Below are 24147 nucleotides of genomic sequence, written 5' to 3' on the forward strand. Positions count from 1 at the left end.
TCCCTGTCGACTGGAAGGACTTCTTGATACAGTGTGAAAACCGCAGGTTTCTCTAAGGCGTCATCAGGAGCATTGGCATTGGCGTCACGTGCAGAGCAATATACGCACGTTTAGATTCTTCATAGCTTGTTGCCTTAAACTTGTGTTAGAGGGTGGAGCTGGTTACTGTATTTCGCTAGCAGCTTACAAATCTGGGCTTAATCATTTTATTCTGGAAGATACAGGAGATCGGGAATGCAGCTTGGACAGATTTCGCATTTTATGTGTGGGGAAAACAAGAGATTAGCACAGTTTGCAACCACGAATCTGGACCTCGACTAGTTGCAGAGACCAATCCTTAGAGCAAGATAGGTTTTACGCATAGGTAGAAGACTCGCGAGATTTCCGGATACAGATGCAAGTTGGAGTGCTAACCCGAGCTTGAACTTTTTCCTTGTCCAGTGAGGAGTCTACGTGTGGTTTGCAGCAAGTGTGGACGGTGGACAGTATATATTTCTACGCCCTGATTGTTGCCGACAGTCATCTTGGACAGGTCACGGGTTTGAACGTGAGGAGAAGACAATACGTTTGGTGGGTAAAGAAAATTTCGTGAGGAAAAACAGTTCGGGCTGCAGTCGTTTTGAATGATTCGCGGGTAAATAAGAGCACCGACACCATACAGGCGAGGGTACAGAGGTTATCGGCTTGGTTGCCATTTCAGGCGTCTTCTAAAATGCCAAATCATGCTTCATGGAGGTTTGATATCGCACAGTAGGAAGAATACAAGCCAGTCAAGTATTTGTTGTCGGGTAAGCACTAAACTGGTCGCTCCTCTTCTTCCAATATTTGCATTCACCTTGAACGCCCAGACTTTATATTATAAGGAAGTAAACTTAAAGAGGGGACTGTCATATTTAATCGCCATTAAGGAATGATCCCACGGTTAGATTATGTCTGCCAATTGTTTGGGTAAATACCTCCACTGTGATTGATCTTACAAGGGATTAATTTTTGTTGAATCCCAAACTGTTTGATAGCCTCTAAGCATAATATCGAAATCTATTGTAAGCGAACAGTCTTCTCCATTTTAAAATGTATTTGCAGTAATTTTCAATGGTACTGAAGTATATCAGACTTCATAAAACTGTTTGGTAAAATTTCTTTCAGTTGACTCACAACATTATAAAATAAACTTGAGTTCAGTTTATTACTGCTATCCGAACTGATTCTTAACGGGTGCCTTGATAATCTGAAACGGTTCAATCTGTTTTGTTTTGCAACCATAACATTTGAGAAGATTATTCTATCTTGTGGAGCATTGCTATGAGCAGCGTGAGCCTGTGCTTCTTGTTGGTGAAACTAGTTCTGGAAAAACTACTATTTGTCAACTACTGAGCCTTGATTTCAAACATTTCTTGCACATATTAAACTGTCATCAACACACAGAGTCATCGGACTTTCTTGGGGGTTATCGACCAGTACGTGAATGAAATAATGCTCAGTCTCAGTTTGGATATTATTAAATTTCTTGAGTTATTAATGTGGTACGGTCATCGGTTCTGATTCAGTGAAATTTCTGAGTAGTGGTGTTGGAAACCGAATCTATATTCATTGTTAGAAGATATGATATTCGTGGTTTTCCTTGGATAACAATTACCAAATATAAATGCTGAACTTGTGTTTGAGCTGGAAGTTTCCTTTAATGCTGAGACAGAGGTATATTCAGATTGTTTACGAATTGTTTGACGAAATTCCTTCAACAGTAAAAATACATCCAAATACAGCATTTGATTGCTAAACTTATGTGGTGATGATTGCATTACAGTGGTGATGATTCACCTGTCAATTTTCCTATTGGTTTGAAATCTGGTTATACTTAGAGATTGGCGCATCTAGGAATTTGAGGGCAAAACATGAAGGTTGGAGGAGTTTGCTGAGATAAGGACTAGACTCTTGTTGCTACTTAATCCAGTGGCATTGCTATATGATTATCATCTGCATCTCCCAGTCACGTTACAGTATAGAAACCTTGGTCATGTGAATAGACGGCTTTCAGTCTGCAGCAGTACAAAGCAGATCTTGATCAGTCTCTCAATACAGGTATAAAAAGCCAAGAAATTGTTGAAGACACAAACATGGCTACAACAGACTTTCAAAGAAATAAGTATTCAAGGTACACTCGTGATGGGCAAGTCAAAGGCCCTTATGTTCGTAAAACTGAAGTAAGGAGACTGTACGATGATTATATCAAATTTCCGTCAAAGCTTCAAAAATAATTTCCTTTCATTGATTATGTGAACTTTCAACTAGAGCTACAAAACAAGACGGATATGATAAGAAACAAATATTTTGAATTGGCTCGAGATCTCCTTGCAGAGGATAGTTATAGGAATTTGCATGAGGGAGGCATTAATCAACTTGATAGTAGCACTGAAAAAGAAGAGCCATCTTGGCATGATAATATACAAAACAATAACAATGACACAGGTATACTAGCAGGTAATTGGGAGATAGAAAACAACTTGTCTTTCTGATGAGCAAGTTAATAGCCCATGTAGTAGAGTTGACCAAACCGCCAACGTTGGCTACTCGAGCATCTTATTGGGTGACATGAAAATTAACTTGGATAAATTTTATGATGATACTAGGCTGAAAATTATATCAAATTTTTTTTTAGGAGCAAATGGACAGCAATGTTAGCAGGACAAATGATCTAGTCACGTTGAGTTAGAGTATATATCTGAAAATGTTGTTTCCCAAGGTGCTGAAAAATCAGAAGATTCTATGGAGAGCATCCCACTTGTGTGTGAAGGAGATGGTCAAAAACTATTTTCGCTTCTTGACTTATTGGATATGCTTTTGGTCAAAAAAGACAAGATTGTCCAAGTATTGACAAGAATGGATGATTCTTCCAAATTGGTTGAGGATCTCATGTGGAAGGTTGTGATAGAGAAGAAGCATGGGAATGTATGTGTTGTCACAAGTACTCTTTTACACACTATTTTAGAAACAATGAAAATGATGAAATATGAGTACTTGCAACTATTAATGGATAGAGATCTAACAATTAAATTTGGAAGGGACAAGGAGAGTGAGATAGATGAGCTATGTCTTCAATTGAGCTTAACACATTATTCCATCCACAAAGCTGAAAATCAAACGAGTGGGGCAGACACTTATGAAGAAGGCAACCATGGTTCAAGGGCACAAGAAATCATGCAAATCATTGAAGGAATTCATAAAGTGGGCAGATGTGAAGGCAAACAATGTGATTCAATCATGTATTTCCCGTTTGAGACTATCTATGGTGAGAAAAATTCTATGGATCAACAAGTTGATAAGACTGAAAATACTGATTTTTATGACAGCAGTTGTACATTTTTACAGGAGGACATGTTTAGTGATACAACAAGTGAGGATAATGCAGAGTTTTCAAGTAATGGTGAACCTTCCTTTTATGAAGACCTTGACATAAACGAGAGTACTTATGGTGGAGTGGGAAGTTTAGATTTATTTTTTGCATGCACTGAGGGATTTTTCAGCTTACCTAGAGTTTTATCACTTAGCTCTTATGAGATGGTCATGGGCTACTTATTGATTGGTGATTTCACTTGTTGGTATATTCCAGCTATTAGTGGTTTACCTGTGTATGTTGGTAATATATTCGCTGATTTTATTTGGCCTTCCAGGGTCAACGAGTTATTTGCAGGTGAGTGGGAACATCACACATTACCCTACATTCCACATGAGGTGTCTACATTTGTATTTCAGCAGGGTATTGAAGACAGGGTTAGTACGCATGATGTTGGTGATCCACCAACCGCTCTTTCATTTACCCAAGATCATGTTGATTGGGTGGCCGGGAATCCAGGTGTTACTAGTATCTTACATCGGGTGGATTATGTTGTGTTGTTACACAGTCACAAGGTTATGATCTTTGTGTTTCAGCCTTCTAACATTTCAGAGATCCAGAGATAAGGATTACTTCGTTTTCACCTTGGTGATATAGTGATTGAGTTAGATTGGCCGGATCTATCATAATCATCAGTACAGATATTGCAGGGTGGGTATAGTGGTACGATGGTGCAAATATTACAGGAGTTGGTCAGAGGTATCTCAGACAGTGCGCGAGTTCTCACTTGGGATCCAAGGGGAGCATCCTTATGTATTGCCTTTCATCGGGGAGCGAGGAGGAGAATTTGGATGTTATCATCTTGTGGAGGATATTGGCATATTGTCGAGCTCCCATTTTTACTTGACAATAGAGACTCCCAGGGTCACCCATGGAGTGAGACATTCATTCTGACTGAGGGTATCGGTACATAGGGTAGCAGTAGATGGCAGTTGGTGACCCTTAATGGTGAGCCTTGGGATCCTGACATTCAGTTATTTGGCACATCGATTCCTCTTGTACTATTTTGCCATTCGAGATTTGAGATGATGCATGCCGGGTTACATAGACGGAGGAGTGGAATCGCCTTCTCAAGGTGAGTATGGGATCCAGGCATTTGATTTCTGCAGGTATGAGCGGATTGCTTGAGGGCAAGCAATCTTTGAGAGGGGAGTGTTTACCATACTGGGTAAAGAAATCAACGCACAGACAATAGATAAGAATAGAATAGTAGAACTTCTTCCTTTATTCGCATATGCCAAAACATTACATTATGCTTATGATAAGATTTGATGACTACAATGCTTCCCGAAGGGGGTATAAATACTCATCGAAGGGCCTTTCGGAAGGTTTCCGAAGGAATCCCTCGGGCACAAGTCGGCTACATAACAAATAATACATACTATCCGACCCGTCGGCTCATTTACAATTATTTACCAACTACAGAGAGGCTTTGTAATGTCCCCTTTTTCTGGGACATTATAATTCTTTGTGGCCAGCTCACTTCGCCTAGGTTTCGGGGGCGAAAAGGTTCTTTATGGGGTTCAGTTCGAGATTTGGCCTAGACATTTCAAGTTCCAGACCCATCGGAGCAGTTTTGGCAGGTTGTCCAGATACTTGCTATTTTTAGTAGGTAATCAGAACTCAGTATTTTTGGTACTTCAATGTTGGGTTGGAAGCGTCTTGCCGAGAGCTTTCCAACAAGCTATTGCACGAGCTTATTTGAGCTTGTTTGGTTAGTTATTTTAATGCCTGACAATTTTATGGTTTACTGGCTAAGTGATTTAAAGGTTTATTTAACTCATCACTTTATTTAAAGTACTATGTTCATTTAAGTGACTAAAGGACAAAAAGGTGCTTTGTCTCACATTGCTTAAAGATGCGTGCAACCCATTGGGAAATGGGATAAAGGTACAACAGACTCTTCATGGGAGATATATGAAGATTATAATATTCAAGCAAATATTAATCTGGGAGCTAGAAATAGTTGCTGGTTACTTCTTCTAGGATGCAAACCCTTGAAGAAGCGTTGAAGGTTGGACGCAAACCTAGCCTTCTTACAGGTTTCATTTATATTTCCAATCTGATTGTCATTTTCTGTTTATAAGATTGGATTACTTGAGTTGTTACATGTTATTGTATTGCTGATGTATAATACAATAGCGCATTTTGAGATATTTGAGTTAACTCCTGGTTTTAGTATGTACTTCTGATTATTGGAGGAAATAAATACATCTCTTTTTTGGAGTTTCTTGTATGTTTGTTTGTTGGTTATGAATGATTGATGCTCTGAAAATTAGAATAAATATTGGGTTACTGTTCGGATTTGAATCTGCACTTAAAATCTAAGATTTTGGGAAAATATCCGTAAAGGGATATTACACATCTCACCATCTGTCATATGACCTCTTAAACACTTTCACTGTAGACACAATCATTATCTTGACCATAACTCCATCTTTCCCGAGAAATGCCTTGGGTCCTTTCAACAACACTCCTTTTATAACCTTGTTGGTGAACAAATTTGTCAATAAGTGCTTCTTCACAAATGATTCTGTTTGCCTTGTGGGTAGTGACAACTGTGCCAATTGTTGGAGAGATTGCAACTGATCGCTATCAGATTGCAATCTTCCACTGCATTTGAGAGGGGCAGCTCCCTTGTATGATAGGGGTATTTGTAATTTTGGTGTACTTTTAACCTGAAAGTACATAAATGAGAAAACATAAAACAAAGGCAAGACGGACAAAGGAATCCCAACAATAGATACATGAAAACTATATGAAACTCTCAAAGGATAGCTGATCAAAAAGGGGATGTAAGTACGGGATGGGTTGGACATGTGAAATCAATGAAAGAAATGGAACATGTCTCCACATACTAGAAACAAGTAACCTCAAAAACATTTTCTAACCAACACACTAGGGTATGAACATGCTTCATCTTTTACATATATCCAAAGTACCTTAAGGGATGATAAATTTAACATACGAGAAATTGATAATAACAATTTGAGAAACATATTCAAGACATACGAACCAAAAATACTTCTTATTATCCTTTCGAAAATCTAAAAGTTCAAAAGCCCTTTAGATACATAGAGTGAACACTAAAGTCCATAAAATTTCTCGACAAAAATCTCGCAGAGTTTCCTTGTCATAAAGTCCTCCTTCGCCCCCTCTCCCACCTTTTTACATTACAAAATGCCTCGTATTTATAGGCTTTCAAAAATAACTACCTCAACTTCTAGGATAATAACTATCTTATTTTTTTGCATGATTTTTAGAGGTTAATTAAGCTTTACAACATTAACCCAAAAGTTATAAAGCCATTAATTACAAATGTGAATAATTGATCCAAATGAAGGACTTGCTGAGTCTTTTCTCGATCCCAAAATCATTCATTCAACAAAAATATTGTTGAGGATGGTTTTCGAGTCACTTGACATCCTTCATTGGCATCTTGCATACCTTTTTATAAAGTCTTCTATATGTTGCTTATGCATTCCTGAAATATTGTTAGCACAATATGAAACTGGACAAGTCAAACGTTTCTGTTGTATAATTGTCCCATATCAATCGATACTTCCTTTTCACTTAGGCATGCATATCTTAGAACAATATCTTAGAACAATGTAGTAATCCATCGATCCTGTTATTATTTGCATTCAAATTTCAACCTCTTATAACTTCGCTTCATTGGGTTAGTGAATCTTAATCTGATAAAGATTACATGGCTATCAATGAAATGGGCACAATTGAACATTTGCAATCTTACAATGATCATTCCATTTCATGATTCTCAAGATCACTTAAGCTTGATACATGACAACTTCTGATGATAAGATCAACCTTTTAGAAATCATAGCCAACACTCTCTCCTTAAACCATGAAGGATCTGTAGGAAGGAAATCTCCATCACTTTGTAGAACTATGAGAACAACTAATTTTGCAGAATTACCAAAGCATATCTCAACTGACAACTATGTTGGGAGTGAAACCAATACGCTTTACATCCATCTCAAAGAGGGCAAGTGAATCTTGGATACGATCATAATCTGCATCATTTGGATCACAAGTTATTTCATCTTCCATTCGCGTACTGCTAGAACTTGATTAAAATAAATGCCTTTATCCATTTCTGCTGAAAGACCCAACACAACTGCAACAATATTTGCACTTTGAGCAGTTGGAAGCAGATGTGTTATGGTCTCCTTGTAATTCCATGCTGTCGGCATATCCTTTTGAATGTCATGGGACATACCGATATCATCATTGCTACTTCAACGACGATGATTTGATTTCCCCAAAATTGTGAGACCACCAACCTTTAAGTATTTTGTCAAACAACCCATGGAATCACTTCCATGTCTAAGGGATTCTGTTAAACAAATCAGAGGCCTTCCATTGTAATTGCACTTCTCCTGCAGACATTGTGCATATTCTACAAATTTTGTGATGCATCCATTCATTCCATTTTTGGTATAGTCATCATGGGAATATGTTTGAAGATAAAGAATTTATCTTTATACCAACTGACCACAATTGTTCGAAAGTTTAAAAAGAAATTTGGATAATATTTAATTATTCATATCTATGTGATCACATTCCATGAAATATTGATATATCTTTGAGCAATTTTATCAAATAGTTAGATGCCTTTGTATACTGACATGTATTGCACCTTTATCAATTTGCAGTCCAAGAGGTATCAGGTTTGGTCATATGGTTTTCAAAGTATTTTGCTGCGAGTTCTGCATCTTCATCTTCACCAATGACCTCTAGAATAGCATCCAAAATAATCTGGCTTTGAATGCCTTCCATAAAAATGATCTCTAACGGGCTGCCTATTCCATTTCCTTATTTGAGATAACATTCCTATAAGTCAGTCTGTCATATGGTTCGATGCCTTCCATATGGTGGTTGTATCCATAGTTGGTGCACTCGCAAATTAATCTGTGATTAGTAGGAAATCGCTGAGTTTTATAGCCTGGCAAGTTTTTGGCGAAACTAGTTGATAATTTCAAAACTTGTCTGCACCCAAAAAATCGCAGGAAATTGGCGAGATTTTATGAAAAAATCACGATTTTCTGATTAAAACTTGTACTCTCTCGCGTTAGGTTCTCAACTCTGTTCTCTACTATAGGCTCCTTAGCAGTCCACTCCTGCCGCATCTCAGGGGTCTCTGTGTTCGGCCATCCCTGTGCCTCAAAACATATTGAGAAGGTCGCTTGACAACCAACCTGCATGAATGACAAAACCTACTCCAACTCCTATACCATTGCCTCCAAAGCACGTGTTTGTGCTGAAATCACTACTTGGCGACCTTGAGTCACCACGCATGCCAAGCACATCTCAACATCCTCTCCTATAGCTGTCAAGGGGCTTGATGGTGTGGGGTGCTCCATGGCCATAATTGCCTCTACTTCTTCTACCATCCTCTCCACAGTACTCTTTGTCGGAGGTGAGGGTGGTGGCTCAACTGCAACAGTAGGATGACTCTCCTCTAGTGGGGCTAGAGGATCCATCGTCTGAGATACTTCTCTCATAGGTGAGAGAGTGGCAAATGTCGGTGTTACTGGTCTAATGCCAAATCTCCTACTCAAGTACGTGCTTAAGTCCCGCTCACTCAAATCCTGTGCTGCAGCACCCTCACTGGTAGCCAATAATGCATTATCTATTTTGACCACCACATTGGATCCCACTACCTCTAGTCGGATGATGTACATATATCTCTCGAAGGGGTGACTCAACCGTCACACAACCTTTCGAACCCTAACTAATCCCGTCGGCTATAGTATAGTTTTACCGACAACAAACACTAATGCAAGGTTTCTCAATATTGAGAATAAAGATGAGTAAAAAGATGACTATTTGTCTCTCCAATTGAGTACATGAAAAAACAGTCCAAGGCTCATTCCATCCCATTTCTATTAATCTATCATATGTTGATACTCATTTCCTTGCAATTGACCATAAAAAGGCATTGGCTCTTAGAAGACCAAAGCTAGTTTAAGTTTTATGCTGTAAGAAATTACTCCTATCGTTTTCCTCTCTACTAGAAATATGACATACACTCAGCATCTAGCTTGCCATAAATCCTACCGGTTCATACTAAGCTCTCTCACATCTAGAGATAGGGTAGGCCACTTGCTCGATTATGAATTTAACTGAGAAGCTGCATCCATTAACTCGAGTGGAGGTTCTTGAATCAATCTCTAGTGCTTAATGTATGCCATCTATTCCCTTAAATTTTACAATGTTGATCCTCTAGTGGAGGTTCTTGAATCAATCTCTAGTGCTTAATGTATGCCATCTATTCCCTTAAATTTTACTATGTTGATCCTCTAGTCTATCAAAAATATCCAGCTCAGATTGTGGAATATCCATTAACCATGTCTCCTCCTAGAAATCTACCACAATTCCATTTTTAAATTCATATTAGCTTGCTTATCAATAATCTTCTGCAAAAATTGGAAAATATAATCATTGATCGTTAAGGAAGCAATTTTTGAGAGAAGACCCAACCAACTCCAATTTTGTCCAACTTGAATGGAGAATTCTACTTTGTGAACTATCACTTTTCAAATATTTTCTCCACAAAAGCTTCATGTGCAACACTTTTATTTACAGTTATATTATTTTGAAAACCAAGACCTCCACCACATTTTTGGTGAGACACTTGAACTCAACTAATTTAACCATGCCTTTTTTCAAGTGAGAAGAAGACCCCTTATCTCTCGTGTCAGGTTCTCAACTCTATTCTCTACTATAGGCTCCTTAGCAGTCCACTCCTGCCACATCTTAGGGGTCTCTGTGTTCGGCCATCCCCGTGCCTCAAAACATACTGAGCAGGCTGCTCGACAACCAACTCGCATGAATGACAAAACCTGCTCCAACTCTTGTACCATTGCCTCCAAAGCACATGTTTGTGCCGAAATCACTACTTGGCGACCTTGAGTCACCACGCACACTAAGCACGTCTCGACATCCTCTCCTATAGCTGTCGAGGGGCTTGATGGTGTGGGGTGCTCCATGGCCATCACTGCCTCTACTGCTTCTACTATCCTCTCCACAGTACTCCTTGTCGAAGGTGAGGGCGGTGGCTCAACTGCAACAGTAGGATGACTCTCCTTTGGTGGGGCTAGAGGATCCATCGTTTGAGATACTTCCCTCATAGGTGAGAGAGTGGCAGATGTCGGTGTTACTGGTCTAATGCCAAATCTCCTACTCAAGTACGCACTTAAGTCCCTCTCACTCAAATCCTGTGTTGCAGCACCCTCACTGGTAGCCAATAATGCATTATCTATTGTGACTACCGCATTGGATCCCACTACCTCTAGTCGGACGATGTACATCTATCTCCTAAAGGGGTGACTCAACTGTCATGCAACCTTTCAAACCCTAACTAATCCCGTTGGCTATAGTATATTTTTACCGACAACAAACACTAATGCAAGGTTTGTCAATATTGAGAATAAAGATAGATGAGTAAAAAGATGACTATTTGTCTCTCCAATCGAGTACATGAAAAAAGAGTCTAAGGCTCATTCCATCCCATTTCTATCAATCTATCATATGGTGATACTCATTTCCTTGTAATTGACCATAAAAAGGCATTAGCTCTTAGAAGACCAAAGCTAGTTTAAGTTTTATGCTGTAAGAAATTACTCTTATCGTTTTCCTCTCTACTAGAAATATGACATACACTCAGCATCTAGCCTGCCATAAATCCTAGCGGTCCATACTAAGCTCTCTCACATCTAGAGATAGGATAGGCCACTTGCTCGATTATGAATTTAATTGAGAAGCTGCATCCATTTACTCGAGTGGAGGTTCTTGAATCAATCTCTAGTGCTTAATGTATGCCATTTATTCCCTTAAATTTTACAACGTTGATCCTCTAGTCTGTCAAAAATATCCAGCTCAGATTGTGGAATATCCATTAACCATGTCTCCTCCTAGAAATCTACCACAATTCCATTTTTAAATTCATATTAGCTTGCTTATCAATAATCTTCTGCAAAATTTGGAAAATATAATCATTGATCGTTAAGGAAGCAATTTTTGGAGAAGACCCAACCAACTCCAATTTTGTCCAACTTGAATGGAGAATTCTACTTTGTGAACTATCACTTTTCAAATATTTTCTCCACAAAAGCTTCAGGTGCAAAACTTTTATTTACAGTTATATTATTTTGAAAACCAAGACCTCCACCACATTTTTGGTGAGACACTTGAACCCAACTAATTTAACCATGCCTTTTTTCAAGTGAGAAGAAGACCCCTTGTCTCATAGGTTTAGAAATATAGTGTTGGTTCCCAAAACCACAGATTGGAATCCTACGAGTCTTGCCAACTTGATGCTGGGATAACCAATCAGTTAGAGGCCACTATGACGGAGCTGATTGATGCAATCCAAGTTCTCTGCACTTCTGGCTCTGCAAGGCCAAGGTGGGTGTACCTGATCCTGAACCACTCACTTGAATCCAAGATGCTTATAGCAGATCAACTTGAACGTAAATTCAATGAAAGTTTCCCGGACGTAGCAAGACATCTTAGAAAACTTCTAACTTGCTTTAGAGGTTGCAAAAAGTGCTAAAAATATATTGACTTCATGACTTCAACTTTAGAAAGTAAGTACTTCAAACTTGTATGTTCTGAATTGAAAACAAAACAAATGATTCTATAACTGTGAGAGTATTTGAAAGGAGAAGTAATTATGGATTGTTAAAACAAATGAATATATTAACTTGCAAAGGAAAGATCAGGAATAATTGCCGGCAAATGGATTATGAACTATGAGCAATTTAATGACCAGTGCCAGAATTCAAAAAAAGGGCAATACAGTCAATATTATAAGTTTTAATGTACAACTATACGAAAAATTATATAGATTAAACAATAAATGATTTAATTACCAAGATGCGATGAATCAATAATGCTCATGCAATTTCAAACTAGTCTAGATTGTTTTTAAGTCCTACGGAGACAAAAATGACACAAATATGGAAACAATTTAATGTTTCACTATATCTGTGATTATCGAGTTTGAAAAGCTACAATTGATTCAATCCAGGTATCCGATATTAAATTACTTACAGAAATAAAAATGCTCATAAATGACAAAGCTATATAATATTTTGATTCCAAAGCTTTATGGAAATAAAATAAAACAAACTCGCTTACTGGTTATGCCAGAAATACAAGTGCAATGAAGAGACTCAATGCTTAGTGCTGAGGCTCAACTCGTTGCAATTCAATCCCAAATAGCATATAAAAAATTCGCCCAATAATCCAATGTCCACCAGCTTGGTTCAAAAGCCAGACCTTTGTCAATGAAAGTATAATATGTGAGTAAAGTGTATATATAGTTTTCAGTATGCCAGAATTTTGGAAAAAGTATGAATTGTGTCCCCAAGTTGTATTTAATATCCCCTATTTATAATTTTGCAAAAAAACATGGGGGTGCCTCTTCAAAACATCACACCCCTTCGTGACAAGTAACTGAATATTTGTTACATAGCATGAGCCTTAATATAACTTGTAATATTAATCTGGTACTATTTAAAGGAATTGAAATCAACATTTTGTAGTCATCTTTATGTAATTGGAGCAATGGTATAAAGACGGGCACATTTTTGAACGACATAGGTAGTGTTGGAAACATATTATCTTTGAATCCTCCTTCAGTTACATGGATTAACAGACGTTGGTCCAATCATTTCACCCTCAAGAAACGCTCATATCATACTCCACAGCATATCATACTCCACAGCATCCATTCTCCAAGTCCGCATGTAATCCTTCAACCTGCAACAAATATGCAAGAACGTTAATTATCAAATAATGGCTGTTAAAAGTTAATATAAAATCCTTGCTTGGGAGGCTGCTGTGGGATACGGAAACAAAGATTTCCATCATCATAAATGAAAAACGACTCATGAATTCTTCCAAACTTTGCTGGAAAACCATTCACCTGCAAATGATAACATATCGCTCCTCCATAACAGTAGGCGAATAAGTTGTTATGGAATAGATAATTGCTTTCATAATACATAGGCTCGGGGTTTAAGAATAAACACTCTTTCTCAATATGTCATTCCTCCATAAAATGATTGGTCGCACTGCGATATGGAAGCTGCTCTGAGCTGAAAACACTAGGCACCCTCAGAATAGTATGTTTGCTCCAGCCTTTGCTAAGATTTAGACGCCTAATTCGTCAGAGGTTGCCGGAAGTCCATCCACAGTGATTTCAGAATTTGTATCTATACTTGACGGCTTACGCAAATCTCTTAGGCACATATCTTACATGGTTTCTGGCATATCATATGTGCATAATTTCTTTATACGGCATCTTACTTTACATAAATCTTCACCGCTAATTTCCAATATTAGATCACTGCTATTGTGGAATAAATACGTGACGTGGCACCTGCTGAAGGTGTGTGTTGTGGTTCCTTGAACATGCCTAATCAATATATTCTATATTGTTACCATATACACCTGGCTGCAATGTTGATGTCTCATATACACTCTCAATCCTGTAGGCGTAATGAAGTCCACTGGAATTGATTCCTTTTGCTGAGCAAATTGAGTTTGGTGTTGATATCTTTGTGATGTTATTTAGCACACGTCATTCATCATATGTGAGTGCCTTGTTCAACGGTGTCTCTCCTGCACCGGGCATTCCCAAATATATGCTGTTAATTTTAGAGAACTGGTAATGTGATTTGGCATGTTAATATAAACTCCCAAAGGAAATCAGAGACTGTTTTGCCTGTCACATCTTGTGAAACCTCTGACTAGCATTCAATCAATACTTTAATATTAGATTCACCGTTGCCACTTAAATTTGCATACATTCAATGTCACATGCTTTCGGTTTATAGTTTTAAAGTCCTATACTCATTCCATCTTCATCACTTCATGACTTGTACACATATGGTAAAGGTATCCTCCAATATAGCTCCTATTCTGCATCTGCATATTCATCCTGTAAGTGACCCATAAGCAACAAATCTGGAGCATGCAAAAATCATCTAATATAGCAAGGTGATAGATATGACAAAGCATGGCCTAATTTCTTTCTGTCCATTTATCACCGTGCTAGTTGATAAGAGAAACCTGAATGTCCATTAGGGTCCTGCTATACTCAGGAAATGTTGGCCTACAGGGCAAAATCTCTGGAGTTATGATGAACATTGGAGGTCCTTTAAGTTAGCTTCTCAAAGACTTAGGCCATATGAACAGAAACCTTTAATTTCCTTTCCTTTCTTGCATGATGTAAAATGTGAACCACTCATTCAAACCCTTGAAAAGTTTTGCAGGGGTTCAACAGGACAGATTGTATTTGGCTGCTCATGACATATGTTAACAGTTACACAAGTTATTATTTACAATCACAAATAGCATTTGAATCTGAAACTCTGAAATTTGGAACTTGGGATAATAACAAATGTCTAATCAGAATAGACTTGCATTCTCTCTGAATGCATCCTGTCTCCATGAAAGGCTAGGCTTTATCCACTAATGCAATAGCATCCATACTTCCAGATCAAGCGGCTTTTGTAGATGCCACAGTGATTATAATCTCCTCCTATAATCTGCCAAAGCTCATTTTGTATCCCTGTTCCAATGTGCTTCAAAATATGCATTCAAGATGTGTAGTTTTATATCTGTGCACTTAATCTACCTTGAATTATAATACATTGATATCAATGATCTTTTCAGGAATCTCCAACATAATTTCACAAATGGAGGCCCTAAATATTTTGCAAAATATTGGGCTCCATCAGATAGAACTATAGAAAAAGGTCAATGGAGTTTCCCCTGGCCCCTACTATTCACTAAACTATGGAGGAAGCTTCATAGTTAAGTGCGATCTAGCTGGGGTAATACTAGGATGGGTGACCTCTTGAGAAGTCCTGATGCTTCAATTTGTGAGCATCACCTAGATGCAATGAGCGCTTAGTGTTCCATTCATTCTCATGAGAAATGGGTTCTTGTGAACTACTACTCATGGAGTATGGGTCAATGAGTTTGATTAAAAAAACTACATAGTTGAATCTTGATAAAAGTATCACACTTCTAAGAGGATGTCTTAAGAAATAAAATGACGACTTACTCCAAGATGGTCATAGGAATTGAATTGCGAACCAATGATTTATAATTAACACATGACTTAAATATTAGCTACTGGGAGGTAAGATAAGATAATTTATGCAAACAAAGATCAAATAGAGGAAAGTAGTGAAGATTCTTAAGAGTTAAGACAATGGTTGAGAAAAATAGTTAATCGAAGTAAAATCGAAAGAAGGGTATTAACAAAAGGACGCATCCTTTCCAATGAGCTGCAATTGTTCAAAAGAGATACACCCCTTCATATGAAAGTATTAAGAAATAAATAAAAAGAAATTCATTCAAGGAAAACATCATTGAAAAAGGAGAAAAATACAAAAAGGACAGACGAAAAATAGTTTAAGACTATTGTTATAATGGCATGAGTACCATTTGATACAAATATTTGACAAGTACTTTGGTGATTATTATTGTTTGTGCTTTGCATATTATAGGGGTCAAAACTATAACAAGTGATTATTTATATATGCATTTCTATATTATATTAATAATTTAATGTGAATCTTATAATTTTCTTATTTAGTATTGATATGTATATTATTGGTGTGAGGACTTAATACAAAAAGTATGTATAAGCCATTCTTATTTGCTAACAGTTGTAACTAATCATGGTAAGGAAAGTAGTTGTCATGACTGGTAAAACGATGATGAGGCCAACTTCTAAGCACACCACCTCATATGGTTGTGACCGGAAATGCCGATGGGGCCAAAGGGGGACAAAGTTGATTTCCTTTGGACTTATGAAGGCTGGCTTTCAGGGTACCTTATTGTGAATACTACTACAATCCTTACCATGGTGAATGGGTGTTCAATCATTAAAAGCAAGTTAGAAATGACAAGATGAAGGGGAACAATGATAAGACACCTCATCAAGTTGTCCTACCTTATCACTTCTATGGTTGGGTCATCTACAACAATCAATCTAATTGTTTTACATCCCTTAGATATGTTATTTTATAACTTAAAACAAATCTAACTATGACATTATGATTATATGTGTACCCTAACTGTGTTGCAGGATTTCACGTTTGGGATAACATAACTAAAGAGATTTTATTTATAGTAAACTCTAACCCTAATCTTGTACAATTGTAATTTTAGGGTCAAATTCTAGGGAAAGATAGAAAAGGGACATTACAAATAATGAATAGGAAAGGTGTTATTGGATCTCCTTGTCTTAATCTTTGTCTAGTTGAGAAAAACCCAGAGAGGATCTGATTGATCAAAATTGAAATAGCAAGGAGATCAATTATAAGCTCAGTCTATCCAATTTTTTAGCAAAAGTAAACCTCTCAAAAAATTTCAGGAAAAAATGCGACCTGTTATCAAATGCTTTTATTCATATCCAATTTGATAACACACTCTTCAAATTCAATTTTTTAATTGACTGAATGGCTTACTGAGCACTACTCATAATATCCAAAATTCTTCATCTAGCAAGAAATCCACTTTGCTTATTAGAAATGATGGTCGGGATCTAATTCTTGAGTGTGTTGAATTAGATGCTATAGTTGCACAATATGCTAAAGTCTCTATAGATGAGGCATCTTTTGAATAGGATATGGCTAGTGGGGTGGCACTGCAGCTGTTTGTCTTTCAAATGAAATTGAACTAAATATAAACTTTTTTGCTCTCAATAAAGAGCAATATTATGAAAATTGTTGTGTATTAATTATAATTTTCATTTTGTATTGACATTTGAATCATTGAATTGTCATATTGTGAATTTAGTTAAAGCTTAAATATAAATGCTTTAGGCACATAGATTCCCTATAAATAAATTTATGTCTACTTGCTAAAAATATGTTGTTCAAACGTCTTATGAGAGATCTTGTCTGTGTAGGTAAACTGTCTTATTTTGTAAGGTTTGCAGACTTTATATCACAGGTCTTAGTAAAGTTGGTGATGTAGGCTTTGTATGTATTCTTATAGATGCCATTAACTATTTGTCTGTCACTTTTTAATTGAATATTTGTGAACTCAACTTTTTGGCCTTTGCTTTAAGCCAGAAACGTAAGCTTAATTAGCTGCAACAAACTATTTGCTTTAAGTTAAAATACAAAAGTCTTTTGTTTATGAAGTGATAATCGATTGATATTCAATTTTAAACAAAGAAGAGGAATTCTCTTTAATTAAACAATTCCAACAAGATCTTTCCATAATGGAAATGATCAAGAACTAAAGACAGAATAGAAAGTTACTAAACAAACTAAACAACTTAAAAAGCAACAAGCTAGTAAAAACTGACTGACTGACTTAAAAGAAAGTTATTTAAATCACTATTATACTAAATTACAATATTACTATAATACCCTCCCTTAATGGTCATTCTACTAACTACCCTATAGAAGACTTGACATAATTTGCGAGTCATTTGCCCTCTGATATCCTCGCTGGCTGGACTTCTGATTACCAACTGCTTTATACGAAACTTCTTCATATGATCAAGAATATAATCAAGTTGAGTGCCTTCCAACTTGATGCTGGGTAACCAAGCCATCCTTCTCGTTATCTAGAGACTGAGATTAGCTTCTCGAAAAACTTAAGTTTTTGTTAATAGAAAATTGCTGAAAAACTCTGAAACCATTGTATTGCCAAATTTTGTCAAAAGAAGTTGCTGCAAAACAGCACCATGGTTTGTGAAATTATCATGAAACCCTCGATACAATGCTGTGATCACATACAATTTATGTGGAAAAATTGTCAAAAACTCCAATACAAAAATTATTCCTTTGCACCATAAACAAGCCCCACAATTTTTGATGAAAAATAACAAAAAAGGCTCTGCACATCGAAAAAAGATAGATGCAAAAACCATGATTTTTTTCATAAAAAGTCACCCAAGAAAACTCCACAACTTTTGTTTTAAAAAGAACTGGGCAAAAAACTTATAGAAATTTCCTTACAAATATTATTGGAAAAATTTGCCATAAACCAAGTTCTGCTCTGATAGCATGAATTTTGATAATCGATTGATATCCAATATTTTAGTTTTTCATAGAGGATTTGTTGCAAATGTATTAGCACTGCCATTTTTTCTTGGTATGTGTTTTCCACTTTGCAGCAATTTCTTATTTATATTGATAATAAATCAAGAGGAGACATGTCCCTTTATGGGACATGTCTATTCATTAAAATGGTAACAACATATATATATATATATATATATATATATATATATATATATATATATATATATATATGAGTTTTAATCTCAAAGTTTATCCAGCTGAAGCTACCAAACATTAACACTCCCTCTTAGCTAGGGAGGATAAACGCAAGACATATATTAAGAATATTATCCAACATTTAGATATCACATTCATAAAAAGTCACCCAATAAAACTCCACAACTTTTGTTTTAAAAAGAACTGGGCAAAAAACTTATAGAAATTTCCTCAAAAATTATAAGTATTTGAACTAAAAATATTATTGGAAAAATTTGCCATAAACCAAGTTCAGCTCTGATACCATGAATTTTGATAATCGATTGATATCCAATATGTTAGTTTTTCATAGAGGATCTGTTGTCAAATGTATTAGCACTGCCATTTTTTCTTGGTATGTGTTTTCCACTTTGCAGCAATCTCTTATTTATATTGATAATAAATCAAGAGGAGACATGTCCCTTCATGGGACATGTCTATTCATTAAAATGGTAACAACATTATATATATATATATATATATATATATATATATATATATATATATATATATATATATATATATATATATATATATATATATATGAGTTTTAATCTCAAAGTTTATCCAGTTGAAGCTACCAAACATTAACACTCCCTCTTAGCTGGGGAGGATAAACACAAGACATTAAGAATATTATCCAACATTTAGATATCACATTCGATATCACAAGTATTGGCCTCCTAGAATATCAATGATATTCACCAAGTTGTCATGTTCCCATTTTGGAGGCAATTTGATTTAATAAATTAAATTAATTAGGTTGTCCAAAATAATGAATATTTTATGAGGATGACTAATTAATTATTTTAATTAAATAAATAAGTGGTATTAAGTTAATTATTTATTAAGTTATCAAATAAATAAATATTAAAAGGTAACTTTATATTTAATTAATTTAATAAAGTGACTTGAATTATAAAATATTTTATAAAGTCACTTTATAAAAAAATCAAGAGTTCCCCTTTTGAGTACATACATGGACTTTGTAAAAGAAAAAAAAAGAAGTAATATTAAAACTCATGTATTATCCCACATTGGCAAGACGGAAGCGTGGAGCAAGTGAGGAAGGGATTAAAAGAAAGAGGATAGCTCTCATTTATTCATGCTTGGAAATATCAAAGAAATTGGAAAATTTTCTGGAGATTATGTCTCAATAGTTTGGAAGACGAAATCCTTTCAAGCTGGAAATCTTGACGCCATTGAAAGATATGGTCTTGAGATTCAACATAGTAGCAGCTCGAAAAGCGGAACCGAAAAAGCAGGCTGAAAAAAGCGGGTACGAAAAAGCTGTCCGAAAAAAAGCGGGTACGAAAAAGCAGGCTGAAAAAGCGGATACGAAAAAAGCGGGTACGAAAAAGCAGTTCGAAAAAAGCAAAGTAGAAGGGGCAGCATAGAAGAAAATTATTACAGCCATCTACAACCAGGTTCTTTGTTAGTATTGTTTTTTAGGGTGTTATAAGCTTTCAGCTGTAAGTGTGCATTATATCAGCATTATCATTTTGTAATCCATGTAAATGCCAAAGTCTTGGCCATATTTCATGAGCATTATAATTTTCATTGCAATTAAGAAGATAATAGTTGCTGGTGCCATTTAAGCAATTTAATATCATTATTTATCAGCTAGTTAGTTTGCATACTAACTGTTTGTAAAAATGCCAATTGGCTGTAGGTGTTCATTTCTCATGCTTAGATCATATATATGCACTGAATATTGTCAAAATTAGTAGCACACTCATGTTAGGTCATTGTGTAGTCCATTGTAGTCTTCTAGCACAAGATTTTCATTGATGCAAATTGAAAAAAAAGTCATTTGAAGCTAGCTGAAATACTATATCAGTCATACGTCCCTTGCATGTGAATTGTTTGATGAAATTCCTTGAGCTTTCATCAGCATTTTTGAGGGCAGATTTGAGGAGGGTCATTACACAAGTACTCAAAAGGTTTTGATATCACATTTGATATCAAGAGTATTCGCCTCTTAGAATATCGACATCTGATATTCACCAAGTACTCAAAAGGTTTTGATATCACATTTGATATCAAGAGTATTGGCCTCTTAGAATATCGACATTTGATATTCACCAAGTACTCAAAAGGTTTTGATATCAAGAATATTGGCCTCCCACAATATTGACATCCGATATTCACCAAATACTCAAATAAAGTGTGATATTACATTTGACGTCATGAGTATTGGTCTCCCAGAATATCATACGATATTCACCAATTACTCAAAATAAGGTTTGATATCACATATGGTATCATGAGTATTGGCCTCCCAAAATATCAATGATATTCACCAAATACTCAGAGTAATGGTCTCCCAGAATGTTGAGATGCAAGACATTCACGATTTACTCAATCTATTAGATCTTATAATACAAGTTATTGTAAGATCGTCACCTTATAATAACTTCTCCAAATACAAGTGATGATCATTTGGAAGTCGTCACTTCCTCATGATGTACACAAGGGTAGGCCCATTAAAATCACATAGTCATGAGACATATTCATGAATCATTGCCCTTTGGAGAATCCACCTTAGCATGATTTACTCCCTTTTAATCAATACGACTGAGTTCACTGAACAACATCCCCAGTCTTCGCCCTCTCTTTCAAGGTTGTCTCTGGTAACATTTCAGGCTCCTTCTGAATCTCAATCTCCCTCTTCTTGCAATAACATTCTCAGAGGAAAAGAATCAAGGCAAATAATTCTTATAGTGTACATAGAAATACAACAAATAAGAGATTAACTATAAAAATAAGTAAAGGTAGTTCTCAAGATATAGTTATTGGAAAATACTTATACTTTGGCATATTAATTTCATCACTTCATTTGTAATCAATTTGTTGTGTATTGAATAAATGTATTTATTTCTTGTATTTTATCATTGAATAAGGCAAACTGAACTTTTCAAAAAATGACGTGGAGTCTATATCTTGAATCATAAATTGGCATCCCTGTTGCTTTAAGAAATGATTGCAGATGTTACTTTAAGCCTTTTGCCATTTTGAATAAGTCACTCCATTTTGTTTTACATATGATAATAGTCATTGCTTCCACTAATCACTGTTTTTAATGTATCGTATACACATTTTAGGTTGGGCACTGCCTATAACATTCAATGGCCTATCTAACAATATTCATATGTCGGCAGTATTCACTGTGAAGTCACGTGTTCTTATTTGATACGTTGATGTATAATTGATCCGTTGCCTTCAGCAAGCGCACAATATTATTACATATTGTTGTCTGGATGTATCACCTTCAAATATTAATCATAGTTCTGTTTTGTTTTGAGGCATTACGAATATTTGTTTGCACTGTTAAACTTGACTTTTAAAACTCTGATTTAGAGTCATCACTTTAGATCTGAAGTCGCAGCCATAAATTTAAACTTTATATTATTTACATCATTTTTGGATGAAGCCGATAATTCAAATATCAGTCATGTCTTCAATGAATCACTGCAACTAATAGTTTTTTTTTTTGGTTTTTTGTTTTTTGTTTTACACTGTTTGTCATTGATATCGTTGTTTTCTTCACCGTTGCTGTATTCCCATCCGTATGATATCCTTCCTTAATATCCAACACTGTATTCTGAATTCTAATCTTTACAGTTCTTCTATCGCTGTTCATATATGTTTCTGCTAAAAGAGGCTGGGCAATATATGTCATCACAGATTCATGGTGTTCAATTTTCTTTTCAAAATGGATATTCTATTGCTAAGCCATCGAACTCTTGATACTGCTGAACTGACCAAAGCACTGATTCAATGGGCTTCTTTGATTACTACTTTCATTCATTGTCTTGATGTAAAATTTTCCCATTATCAAGTACAGGCTTCCTTTTCTACATTTGTAACCTGGCTCTGATACCATGGTAGTTTTTCATAGAGGATCTGTTGCAAATGTATTAGCACTGTCATTTTTTCTTGGTATGTGTTTTCCACTTTGCAGCAATCTCTTATTTATATTGAAGGGACATGTCTATTCATTAATATGGTAACAACATAATTAATTAAACTACAAACATATATATATATATATATATATATATATATATATATATATATATATATATATATGAGTTTTAATCTCAAAGTTTATCCAACTGAAGCTACCAAACATTAACACAATATTTAATGAAGGACAAGAATACTCATTGAAGAGTAAAGACGGAATAGAAAGATACTAAACTAACTAAACAACTTAAAAAACATTAAGTTACCAAAAACTGACCGACTGAAAACTGATTGATTGACTTGAAAGAAAATTATTTACAGTACCATTATTACTAAATATTACAATGCTACTTTAATAGTTTAGAGCAGAAGTGTCGAATCACCCCGTGCCCTTGCCCGAAAACAAAAAAGTTGTGTTTTTTAAAATTTGTTGTAATGAATATTCAAATTTCTAGAGTTAAGTTGTCTATATTTTAGAATGCTAGAGGTCATGTCCACATGTTCCAGGGTTTTTGGCTTTTTATATTTTTGTTATAAGGAGCTTCCCTTTGTAATCCGATGAAAGGTTTTAGCTTACATGCTGTTCTTTTCTATATTACACTAAAAGGTGTAAATTAAAGCAGTAATAATGTAGAAATCAGAAATCATTAAAAAAGATAAATAATTAGCAAGAACATGAACCTAGTACCCCTCCAGATCAAATCAGTCATTTAAGGGAGCATATCCTAAAACAGGAAGATGAAAGTATGACATAAGAAGAGGGAGATCATCTAGTGATACTTGTTTCCAATGCAGAAAAGTGGGTTGTATGGCCTTTAAGTGTCTTCATGCCCAAAATGACTGTAGCTGAAGAAGAAATGAGGCAAACACACAAATGCAGCAAATTGAAGAGGAATCAGAAAGTCAAGTTGCCATATTATTGACAGCCTTACCTTCTCGCTAAGATGACAAAAACTAAGAAACACAAATTGAGATGCTTAAAGTTCATTTTAAGAAAGAAGACAGTGTTTGCCATTGAAAGACATACAAATAGAGCTTGCTTGTAAGGGTTAAAAACAACCCCCTCCATGCACAAAATTTTAAAAAATAAAAAAATGTGAAGGTGGCTATGACAATTCTTCAAACCTCTAGATACGAAACTGCTCCAGCCACATCACAACCCACTCACTAAGCATGCAAGAAAACTCTAAGCTGTTCCTCTGGCATTTCATCAAATAGATAGCCTTGATTTTGACGATTACATCTGAAATCCTTACCTCAAATAAATTTTTGTTTTGAATTTAAGCATGCATTGTTCAATTAAAGGAGAAACCCGGATCAAATCTATTCTCAATTTCTCTTAGAATCTTCCAGAACTTATCCTTCTTTTAGCTGGAATATGATTTCTTCTTTCTGCCAAAAACTGCAGATGGTTGAATTCAGGGTACAAATTCAGGAACTGCAAATGCTTGAATTTAAGGAACA

General features: G+C 35.7%; 2 protein-coding genes and 1 long non-coding RNA gene across 3 annotated transcripts in view; 2 read left to right on the forward strand and 1 right to left on the reverse strand.

The window, feature by feature from the left end:
• The first annotated feature begins 2141 nt into the window (after window positions 1–2141).
• The window catches only part of LOC149557514 (uncharacterized), a 49718-nt gene continuing 27712 nt past the window's right edge, over window positions 2142–24147 (forward strand). Inside the window, exon 1 of the mRNA XM_089832173.1 lies at window positions 2142–3286. Within this exon, the coding sequence (XP_089688299.1) occupies window positions 2764–3286 (523 nt within the window). The 5' untranslated portion in view covers window positions 2142–2763. The remainder of the gene's footprint in view (window positions 3287–24147) is intronic.
• On the forward strand, window positions 3301–24130 carry LOC149557515 (uncharacterized). The gene is made up of 2 exons (XM_089786053.1): window positions 3301–5405; window positions 24092–24130. Exon 1 carries the CDS (start codon window positions 3301–3303, stop codon window positions 3955–3957), a length of 657 nt encoding a protein of 218 aa, XP_089642179.1. The 3' UTR covers window positions 3958–5405; window positions 24092–24130.
• On the reverse strand, window positions 12684–15793 carry LOC149557516 (uncharacterized). Its single transcript, XR_016352399.1, has 2 exons — window positions 13347–15793; window positions 12684–13180 (listed from the first exon to the last, which is right to left on the reverse strand). It is a non-coding gene; the product is annotated as an uncharacterized LOC149557516 (long non-coding RNA).

The sequence above is a fragment of the Cupressus sempervirens genome, chromosome 5 (genome assembly GCF_028749045.1).
Source record: "Cupressus sempervirens isolate cs-2001-9-10 chromosome 5, ASM2874904v1, whole genome shotgun sequence".
NCBI classification, from domain to species: domain Eukaryota; kingdom Viridiplantae; phylum Streptophyta; class Pinopsida; order Cupressales; family Cupressaceae; genus Cupressus; species Cupressus sempervirens.